Source organism: Phyllobates terribilis, unplaced genomic scaffold (assembly GCF_046119375.1).
Source record: "Phyllobates terribilis strain yellow unplaced genomic scaffold, ASM4611937v1 Scaffold_99__1_contigs__length_5935540, whole genome shotgun sequence".
Classification (NCBI taxonomy): Eukaryota; Metazoa; Chordata; class Amphibia; order Anura; family Dendrobatidae; genus Phyllobates; species Phyllobates terribilis.
In genome coordinates, this window is record NW_027362859.1 from 111,705 (window position 1) to 123,449 (window position 11,745).

General features: G+C 45.4%; 1 protein-coding gene across 1 annotated transcript; it reads right to left on the reverse strand.

Moving 5' to 3' along the window:
- Positions 1–730: 730 nt before the first annotated feature.
- Positions 731–11,004, reverse strand: LOC141198688 (uncharacterized). Its single transcript, XM_073663093.1, has 7 exons — positions 10,985–11,004; positions 7,191–7,340; positions 6,882–7,061; positions 6,675–6,798; positions 6,494–6,591; positions 6,205–6,295; positions 731–1,962 (listed from the first exon to the last, which is right to left on the reverse strand). The coding sequence occupies exons 2-7, from the start codon at positions 7,266–7,268 to the stop codon at positions 950–952; spliced, it is 1,584 nt and encodes a 527-aa protein (XP_073519194.1). The 5' UTR covers positions 7,269–7,340; positions 10,985–11,004; the 3' UTR covers positions 731–949.
- Between the last annotated feature and the right edge of the window lie 741 nt (positions 11,005–11,745).

The following is an 11,745-nucleotide window of genomic DNA, read 5'->3' on the forward strand; positions in this document are numbered from 1 at the left end:
ATAGACTATTTGTTTATGAGCATTTGGATGGTCCACATCTTGTACGACATCAGCCTCTAATCTCTGTACCTTGTCAGTAACCTGTGACAGGCTAGAAGTGAGGGAATGTATTTCAGTTTTGTATGTGGTCTCCAGCCTTTGTATATATTGCTCCATCTCTTGTTTAGTAGGGATAGACGCAATATGAAATACAAATCAATTATGGCGTTCCCCATATCAGAACCCCTGTGGCTGGGTGGGTAAATTTACCTGTGAAGCAAGCAAGTATGTGCTTTGGTGAGGGTACAGGGAGATTTATGGAGCGGTTTTCTTGTGAGGCCTACATTAAGAGAGAAGTTGGTGCAGGACTTACAGGCTGGAGCTGTCTGGCATCATGAGAGTTAAGACTGCTTCTTTTTCCACGCTGAGGTGAGGCAGTAATAGCTCCGGAGCAGGAAGATAAGACCTTCCATAAGAAACGCTGCATACCAGACATGCTGACGGAGGTGGAGGACCTCAGATTAACCTCTGATCTCTTCTTTCTTTCCCATATCGAAAGTCATGTTGGAGGCTGTAAATTGCTTATAATTCCCCCAGGAACACAGTCTGAAAAGAGTACTCTCAGTGTGTGCGCTCTCTCGATGCTTTGTCCAGGCCATGTCCTTCCTGTTGATGTTCAATAAGTCCAAAGGCAGCGTTGATTGAGAGCAGGATTGTGTGATGTAACATCCTTGTGTGAGCCCCGGGAACGGGAGTTGTGACAGTAATGGAACGGCGCTAGAATGGGAGGTGCGTATGAGTGTTTTTATTTTAACAAGGCCAAACATGAGGAATGAGAAATGGTTGTCCTAGTAGTGGAAAACCCCTTTAAGAAGATACAATTTTCAGTTAAAAATGAAAAAGGCTTCTCCCCTTTGTGAGTTCTTTGAAGATTATTAAGAGTTGATATCTGTGTAAAACATTTCCCACATTAAGAACATGAAAATGGCTTCTCGCCTGTGTGAGTACGTTGGTGACAAAGAAGTAAGAATTTCTTCACAAAACATTTTCCACATTCTGAACAGGAAAAAGGCTTCTCCCCTGTGTGGGTTCTCTGGTGGTTATCAAGAATCGCTTTACGGGAAAAACATTTCCCACATTCTGAACAGGAAAAAGGCTTCTCCCCTGTGTGGGTTCTCTGGTGATTGACCAAAACTGATGTCTGGTTAAAACATTTCCCACATTCAGAACAGGAAAAAGGCTTCTCTCCTGTGTGAGTTCTCTGATGTCTGATAAAACTTGATTTAAATGTAAAACATTTTCCACATTCTGAACAAGAAAATGGCTTCTCTCCTGTGTGAGTTTTCTGGTGGTTATCAAGATGCACTTTCTGTTTAAAACATTTCCCACATTCTGAACATGAAAAAGGCTTCTCCCCCGTGTGAGTTCTCTGGTGATTGACCAAAACTGATGTCTGGTTAAAACATTTCCCACATTCTGAACAGGAAAATGGCTTCTCCCCTGTGTGAGTTCTCTGATGTGCGATAGAACCTGATTTCTCTGTAAAACATTTTCCACATTCTGAACAATAAAATGGCTTCTCCCCTGTGTGACTTCTCTGGTGATTAACAAGATTTGCTTTCTGGTTAAAACATTTCCCACACTTGAAACAAAAAAATCTATTCTCTGCTGTGTGAATGCTTTGATGTTTAAGAAAAGACTTTTCGAGGAGAAAACTATTTCCATATTCTGAATGTGAAAATGGCTTCTTTGCTTCAGGAGCAATTTGTTTTTTAATGCTTATTTTGCGACTTTGATTTTCCTTAGTGGTCGGTAATGAATCAGAAGACAGGACCTGTTTCAAAGGATTAGATGACAGATCTTTGCTGTGAAGGGATGATGGTATATCTGGAGTAATGGCATTCACTTCAATTGTATCCTGTGGGATCTCAAGATCATCCGATTTAAAAATCTCCTGTTCCTCCGATCTCCTGGTACAGTCATCTGCCAAGAATAAAACCAATTATTATATTTTGAATAAAATATCCTCGAATTATATATATTTTTTAACATTTCTGCTCAAACTGTAAAAATGGCAACTTATGTAAAAATATTGAATTATTCACCAACAAAATGACCTTTCACAGTCTAATAGAAAACCTCATAGGATGAACCAGTAAACCGTGGTGTTCAACTGTTTGTTCATCCTGTCTCCCAAATATGGAATAAAAAGCCATCAAACAATGTTATGTAGGCGAAAATAATACCAATAAAAACTTCTACTCATCTCACAAAAAACAAGTCCCCACTCAGATCCATCATCTGTCAGTGGAAAAACAGAGGTTTCCACATTATTAGTGGCTCAAAGGCTCCTGAAAAGCAACTTTGTTTTTATAAACCAATCCAGCAAAATTTGCTCTCCCAAAGTCAAATCTCCCCCTCGCTTCTGAGCTTTGCAGTGTGCCCAAACCACATTTAGTATCCATTTATTTTGCATTACTATAGTGAGAAGAACCCACTAAATGTGTGTCATCTGCAAATATTGAAATACTACTCTGTATGCCCCCTAAAAGGTCATTAATAAATATGTTAAAAAGAAGCGGGCCCAATACTGACCCCTGTGGTACCCCATTGTTAACTGTGACCCAGTCTGAGTTCGTTCCATTAATAACCACCCTTGGTTTCCGATCACTGAGCCAGTTCTTAACCCACACACATATATTTTCCCCTATCCCCATTGTTCTCATTTTATGTATCAACTTTTTGTGTGGAACCGTATCAAAAGCTTTTGAAAAGTCCATATACACAACATCCACTACATTTCCTCGGTCCAGTCCGGAACTTGCCTCCTCATAAAAGCTGATCAGATTAGTCTGACAGGAACGGTCCCTCGTAAACCCATGTTGATATTGGGTCATGAGGTTATTCTTCTTCAGATACTCTAGTATAGCATCTCTTAGGAAACCCTCCAGGATTTTACCCACAGTAGAGGTTAAGCTTACTGGCCTATAATTTCCAAGTTCGGTTTTTGTCCCCTTTTTGAATATTGGCACCACATTTGCTATACGCCAGTCCTGTGGTACAGACCCTGTTATTATGGAATCCTTAAAGATTAAAAATAATGGTCTATCTATGACGTTACTTAATTCCTGCAGTACTTGCGGGTGTATCCCATCTGGGCCTGGGGATTTGTCAACTTTAGTGATTTTTAGACGCCGCCGTACTTCCTGCTGGGTTAAGCAAGTGACATTTAATGGAGAATTTTTGTCATCACTAATCATGTTTTCTGCCATGCGATTTTCTTGTGTAAATACAGATGAAAAAAAATCATTTAGCATATAGGCTTTTTCATCATACTCCATTTCACCCAGACTATTTTTAAGGGGACCAACACTATCATTTTTTAGTTCTTTAGTATTTATGTAGTTAAGAATATTTTGGGATTATTTTTACTTTCTCTGGTAATGAGTCTCTCTGTCTCAAAGAAATCTTTGCTGCCTTGATTTGGTTTTTACAGAATTTATTTAATTTTCTGCATTTATTTAATACCTCATCACTACCTACTTGCTTTAGTACTCTAAATGCTTTCTTTTTGTCACTTATTGCGCCCCTTACAGCTCTATTTAGCCATAGTGGTTTCCTCCTATTTCTAGCATGTTTATTCCCATAGGGTATATATTGTGCACAGGTCCTATTCAGGATGCTAATAAATGTCTCCCATTTGCTTTGTGTAGTTTTATGTCTCAGGATATCGTCCCAGTTTATTGCACTAAAATCATCTCTCAACCATTGGAAATTTGCCTTCCTGAAGTTTAGTGTCCTTGTAACCCCTCTACTACACATCTTATTAAAGGATACATGAAAACTTATTATTTTGTGATTACTATTAGCCAAGTGACCCCCAACTCGTATATTTGATATGTGGTCTGGCCTGTTGGTTAATATTAGGTCTAGCAGTGCCCCCCTTCTTGTTGGGTCCTGAACCAGTTGTGAAAGGTAATTGTCTCTCAAAGTTGTCAAAAACCTATTACCTTTGCTTGAACTACAGGTGTCTGTCTCCCAATGTATTTCAGGGTAGTTGAAGTCCCCCATAATAATGACTTCTCCTTGAGTCGCTGCTTCATCTATTTGCTTTATGAGGATATTCTAAGCTGCTTCCATTATTTTTGAAGACTTATAACTAACCCCTATCAGTAATTTATTATTTTTCCTCCACCCCTTATCTCCACCCACAGGGACTCTACATTTTCATTAGATTCACATATATCCTCCCGCAAGATGGGTTTTAAGAATGATTTTACATATAAACACCCCCCCCCCTTCGCTTGTTTGTACGGTCATTTCTGAACAGACTATAGCCCTGTAAATTAACTGCCGAGTCATGGCTCTCGTCCAGCCATGTCTCAGATATCCCCACCATGTCATAATTATTTTCCAACAAAATGAATTCTAATTCCTCCATTTTGTTGGTGAGGCTTCTGGCATTAGTGTACATGCATTTTATGCATCTCTCTGTACCTCTATTCCTTCTTACTATATTGACTGTTCTAACCCCACCCCCAATTTCTTTATTAGTGCAGATAGTGACCTGGGCACAATCTTCTCCACCTATAAAATGAATACCCACCCCCCAATCCCTAGTTTAAACACTCCTCCAACCTTCTAGCCATTTTCTCCCCCAGCACAGCTGCACCCTCCCCATTAAGGTGCAGCCGATCCCTAGCGTAGAGTCTGTAGCCCCAACTGAAGTCGGCCCAGTTCTCCAGGAACCCAAATCCCTCCTTCCTACACCAGTTCTTGAGCCACTTATTTATCTCCCTAATCTCCCGTTGCCTCTCTGGCGTGGCACGTGATACAGGTAGTATTTCAGAGAATACCACCTTGGAGGTCCTTGCTCTCCCGAGCACTAGGTAGGCAGCACACTGTTCGACGATCCCTGTCTTTGTGACAGATTGCCACACACGGACTGAAATGATCAAGCTGAACAGTCTTCTTCAGTAAAAAAAAACAACTTCAGTCTGTAACTAACTAGTAGGTAGTTACAGACTCACATAAGTGAGGCCGATCCCGCCACAAATAAACTATCATACAGAATGAACATGTAAAAAAAATACAAGAATGAAAATATATGTAACATCCCCAAAAACAATGTATGCTTGAGAGAAGAACGCCAACACTAAATAGGAGTTGTACTCATTTGTGGTGGACCAGAGGAGCTACGATAAGTGCTGACCAGAAAAGTAGAGAAAGTATTAGTGCCCCCATTTCAGGAGAGATTGTGCAGTAATCCGAATTCCTTAGGATTGAAAACATAATGGAATTTATGACGTGGAGTGAATCCATGAAACCAGGGCTCGAGCCATGCCAACACATCTCCTGCAGGCATGAATAAATGTATATTACAGCCATCAGCCACGTGCAGCTTAGAGATATATCATGGCACAGGTGTAATGTTTTTAATTGTTTATCGCAATCCTGTTTGAAGTTAATTGGTTTTAAAAGATATTGAAAAGTCAGGATAAAGGGAAACTCTGTTGTTATTGTGCAGATATTCACACTTGTCCCTCACTGCACATTTAATGTTGTCGATCATAAAAGTGAAGTTTGGCCAGAAAGACTGGACCAGGTCTTGTAGGGACCATATGAGCACATTCAGCAGCACAGAAGGGAGAGAAGGTAGATTCATCCAATAAGATATCAGGGATCTAGGAAGCCAACACCATCATTACCCTCCGCTTTCTCTCACAGGCCCATCATAATATTTTTCTTCAAGTAATTTTCTAACTTGTCAGCACATTCTACGTACGCTGTCATTTGGCTTTCTAATTTACAGATCTGGGCAGGTAAGAGTCCGCAGGTAAGAGTCCGCAGGTAGGAGTCCGCAGGTAGGAGTCCGCAGGTAGGAGTCCGCAGGTAGGAGTCCGCAGGTAGGAGTCCGCAGGTAGGAGTCCGCAGGTAGGAGTCCGCAGGTAGGAGTCCGCAGGTAGGAGTCCGCAGGTAGGAGTCCGCAGGTAGGAGTCTAATCAAAGGGGTAGGTGGATCCTCCAGGTCTTAAGGTCTCTAGAAAAGGATTTTCAATGCCCAAATTCATTTGAACAGTTTTGGAAAGAGGAGAATGTTGTGATCTAGAGGCAAAATGGTGATCACACGATTGTGATACGGCCGGACTACACCAGCGATAAAGCAGCAACAGACAGGGACTGAGAAAAATCTGTGACTTCTCTGCATTTAATGGTTACTACTCACCTGGGTAGTCATATGTAGGAATCTCCTCTTTACACCGCTTATCACCCCTCATGTATGTCTCTGTAGTATTAATATGGGTCAGATCTTTACTCTGAAACAAATATTGTAAAAGTCACAGACAGATGGAGAAGTCCCATCTATGATCAGCTCTAATCCTGCCATCTCCACCGTCCTCATTACACAAGTATAAAACATATAATACTGGTGGATAAAATAAGACTGGGCACAAGACCTTCACAGCCGTCTACACATCATAGGGGAGATCTCATGACACCTTCTCTCCATCTACCTGATGATCCTGAGGAACATTGGGATCTTCTTGTTTACAGTCCTGTGGAAGAAGAGGACGGGGACATCTCTCTGGTGTTGTCCTCTTACTGGATAGATCTGGAGGAAACACATACAGGGACTGAATTCATTCTTTACATACAGATAATTATAGGCCGTGTGTATTTAGTCCTGTCTATTACCTGGTGATGTGAGGGGCTGGGGAACCTCCATCGTGACGTCCTTGTACAGATCTTTGTGTCCTTCTAAATACTCCCACTCCTCCAAGGAGAAATAGACAGCGACATCCTGACACCTTATAGGAACCTGACACATACAATAATACCGTCATCCCCCCGATCCCTTCATAGCGCTACTGTATAATGTCCCAGCATTCCCAGCAGTGTCACCTCTCCAGTCAGCAGCTCAATCATCTTGTAGGTGAGTTCTAGGACCTTCTGGTCACTGATGTCCTCATGTATGAAGGGGTGACATGGAGGTCCAGTGATTGGGTTCAGGGGTCTTCCCCACCCCTCAGACACAGGGTCCTGACATAGCTCACTAGAGGTCTTCTTCACTACTGTGTAATCCTGGTTATGGAGAGACACATTAATGAATCTCACTACAGACATTTCCAGAGTCCTCACCTCTCCAGTTCTGTCCATCTGTTATTCCCATAGATAAGAATGATGTAATGTGACGTCATCAGAATCTCTCACCTCTCCAGTAAGCCGGAAGAGGATCTCTAGGGTGAGGTGTAATATCCTCTCCGCCATCTTGTCTCTGTCCATATCCATCTTTAATGGGTAAATAAGGAAAATTTTCTTATATAGAAGATCTTCACTGAGAGGATCCGATATTGTAGAGACCTGAATGAGAAGATGATGAGCCGATGTAACGTCATAAAAACCCTGTGTAATAAAACAATTACTGGAGATAATAAGGGAAATATATCAGGAGACAGAAAGTGTAGGTGTTGTGTTCTCTAGCCTTGTATGGACTGGAGCAGGGGTCCTCAAACTTTTTAAACAGGGGGCCAGTTCACGGTCCCTCAGACCATTGGAGGGCCGGAATATAGTTTTTAAAAAAAACTATGAACAAATTCCTATGCACACTGCACATATCTTATTTTGTAGTAAAAAAAAACAATACAGGAACAAATACAATATTTAAAATGAAGAACAAGTAAAGTTAAATCAATCGGCATTTCAATAGATAGATAACTGTACCCAATAGGCAGCATCGGTCCTCAATAGGCAGGTAAATATCCCCAATAGGCAGCATAGGTCCCCAATAGGCAGGTAAATGTCCCCAATAGGCAGGTAAATGTCCCCAATAGGCAGGCTGTTTCCCCCTTATAATGCCATATGCAGGCTGTTCCACCCCTTATAATGCCCTATGCAAGCTGTTCCCCCCTTATAATGCCCCATGCTGGATGCCACCCCCCATATTATGCCCCATGCAGCATGTCACCCCCCCCCATATAATGCCCCATGCAGCATGTCACCCCCACCATATAATGCCCCATGCAGCATGTCACCCCCCCCACATTATGCCCCATGCAGCATGTCACCCCCCCCATATTATGCCCCATGCAGCATGTCACCCCCCCCATATTATGCCCCATGCAGCATGTCACCCCCCCATATTATGCCCCATGCAGCATGTCACCCCCCCATATTATGCCCCATGCAGCATGTCACCCCCCCATATTATGCCCCATGCAGCATGTCACCCCCCCATATTATGCCCCATGCAGGATGTCCCTTTCCCCCTCCCCATATAATGCCCCATGCAGGATATCACCCCCCATATAATGCCCCATGCAGGATGTCACCCCCCCATATAATGCCCCATGCAGGATGTCACCCCCCCATATAATGCCCCATGCAGGATGTCACTCCCCTGTCTTTATAATGCCCCATGCAGCATGTTACCCCCCCATATAATGCCCCATGCAGCATGTCACCCCCCCATATAATGCCCCATGCAGCATGTCACCCCCCCATATAATGCCTCATGCAGCATGTCACCCCCCCATATAATGCCCCATGCAGCATGTCACCCCCCCATATAATGCCCCATGCAGCATGTCACCCCCCCATATTATGCCCCATGCAGCATGTCACCCCCCCCATATAATGCCCCATGCAGGATGTCACCCCCCCCCATATTATACCCCTTGCAGGATGTCACCCCCCATATAATGACCTATGCCTCCATACATTAAAAAAAAAAAAAAAAATCCAATACTCACCTCACTTCTCACTTGCTGCCGCTGCTCTTCTCTGGTCTGGACTCCACCGTCGCGGCGGCGTCGTCCCGCTGTGCGCTGCCTGCGACGGCACTCGGGAGGGCGCGGTGTAAAGACGTCACCGCACCCTCTGACCTGAGACGTCACAGGAAGCGCAGAGCAGGAAGACAACGGATCTGCAGAGGCACGGGGAGAGGTAAGTATCTGCCTGCCGGGGCCATGAGCAAGCGGGAGGAAGGGCGGGCAATGGCACCGCTCTCCTCTCCTCCGCTCATAGCCCTGCGGGCCGGATAAAAGTCCTCCGCGGGCCGCATGTGGCCCGCGGGCCGTAGTTTGAGGGCCCCTGGACTGGAGCATAAGTTGAATTGCTGACTAAGACATCTCCTCCATGCTCCCAATAACTGGCTGTGTTACTCACTGCGTCAGCAGCTGATTGGCTGCAATAATCACAAGATCATTGGGGCTGACCAGGAAATACAGAGATTGGCGGGGACCCTAACAGCAATGATATTTTTATTATTTTACAACATTCAGTTATTTTCATTGTCATCTATTAATAAAACCTATATATTTTAGGCAACAGACAACAAGCAGTTTCTTCCTTTGAGTTTGCCACTGAATACATTTCTCATAGACGCATCATCCATAACGCTAATTCTCGTCTCATTTACAGACACTGGAATTATATTATACTGTGTGTGTGTGTGTGGGGGGGTGGTACTGTGGGAACATCATACATACTGTATAAGGGGCATAATGGGGGCATTACACTGTGGGGGGGCATCATATATCCTGCAAAAGGGGCATAATAGGGGCATTACACTGTGTGGGGGCATCATACATCCTGCATAAGGGGCATAATAGGGGCATTACACTGTGTGGGGGCATCATACATCCTGCATAAGGGGCATAATGGGGGCATTACACTGTGTGGGGGCATCATACATCCTGCATAAGGGGCATAATGGGGGCATTACACTGTGTGTGGGGCATCATACATCCTGCATAAGGGGCATAACGGGGGCATTACACTGTGTGGGGCATCATACATACTGTGTAAGGGGCATAATTGGGGCATTACACTGTGTGGGGGCATCATACATACTGCATAAGGGGCATAATGGGGGGATTACACTGTGTAGGGACATCATACATACTGCTTAAGGGGTATAATGGGGGCATTACACTGTGTGAGGGCATCATACATACTGCATAAGGGGCATAATGGGGGGATTATACTGTGTAGGGACATCATACATACTGCATAAGGGGTATAATGGGGGCATTACACTGTGTGTGGGCATCATACATACTGTGTAAGGGGCATAATGGGGGCATTACACTGTGTGGGGGCATCATACATACTGCATAAGGGGCATAATGGGGGGATTACACTGTGTAGGGACATCATACATACTGCATAAGGGGTATAATGGGGGCATTACACTGTGTGTGGGCATCATACATACTGCATAAGGGGCATAATGGGGGCATTACACTGAGTGAGCATCATACATACTGCATAAGGGGCATAATGGGGGCATTACACTGTGTGGGGGCATCATACATCCTGCATAAGGGGCATTACACTGTGTGGGGGCATCACACATCCTGCATAAGGGCATAATGGGGGCATTACACTGTGTGGGGGCATCATACATCCTGCATAAGGGGTATAATGGGGGCATTACACTGTGTGGGGGCATCATACATCCTGCATAAGAGGCATAATGGGGGCATTACACTGTGTGGGGGCATCATACATACTGTATAAGGGGCATAATGGGGGCATTACACTGTGTGGGGGGCATCATACATACTGTATAAGGGGCATAATGGGGGCATTACACTGTGTGGGGGGCATAATACATCCTGCATAAGGGGCATAATGGGGGCATTACACTGTGGGGGCATCATACATCCTGCATAAGGGGTATAATGGGGGCATTACACTGTGGGGGGCATCATACATCCTGCATAAGGGGTATAATGGGGGCATTACACTGTGGGGGGCATCATACATCCTGCATAAGGGGTATAATGGGGGCATTACACTGTGGGGTCAGTAAAGGGGCCCTGTACTATGAGAACAATACGTTTCCCCCCTTCCTGTCTCCATAGTTGGGTCGTATGTATCTATTACAGGAAACAGAACAAAAACCTTATGATTCTTATAAAGGGGCAACACAAGACCCCAAAAGAGTCTCGGTGCTGAAGGGGTTAATGCCCCCTGCGCCCAGTAATGGGGTCTCCACATACCTCCACCTGCAGAGCCGCCACCACATATATGGCTGCTCTGTGCGCACAGGAGCTGTGATGAGGTCACAGGAGGGGAGGAGTCAGGGGTCACATGATCAGGGGCCTCAGTGGGTGCAGGACTCTGCTGTGCTGGTTGTCATGGTGCTGGATGAGCTGAAGTTTATGTGTGGGGTCAGGAGGGGTTTACAGTGTGGATGTAGCAGAGCCGCGTGTGTACGAGGTGTACGGAGCAGAGCCGCGTGTGTACGAGGTGTACGGAGCAGAGCCGCGTGTGTACGAGGTGTACGGAGCGGAGCCGCGTGTGTACGAGGTGTACGGAGCGGAGCCGCGTGTGTACGAGGCGTATGGAGCGGAGCCGCGTGTGTACGAGGCGTACGGAGCGGAGCCGCGTGTGTACGAGGTGTACGGAGCGGAGCCGCGTGTGTACGAGGCGTACGGAGCGGAGCCGCGTGTGTACGAGGCGTACGGAGCGGAGCCGCGTGTGTACGAGGTGTACGGAGCGGAGCCGCGTGTGTACGAGGTGTACGGAGCGGAGCCGCGTGTGTACGAGGTGTACGGAGCGGAGCCGCGTGTGTACGAGGTGTACGGAGCGGAGCCGCGTGTGTACGAGGTGTACGGAGCAGAGCCGCGTGTGTACGAGGTGTACGGAGCAGAGCCGCGTGTGTACGAGGTGTACGGAGCAGAGCCGCGTGTGTACGAGGTGTACGGAGCAGAGCCGCGTGTGTACGAGGTGTACGGAGCAGAGCCGCGTGTGTACGAGG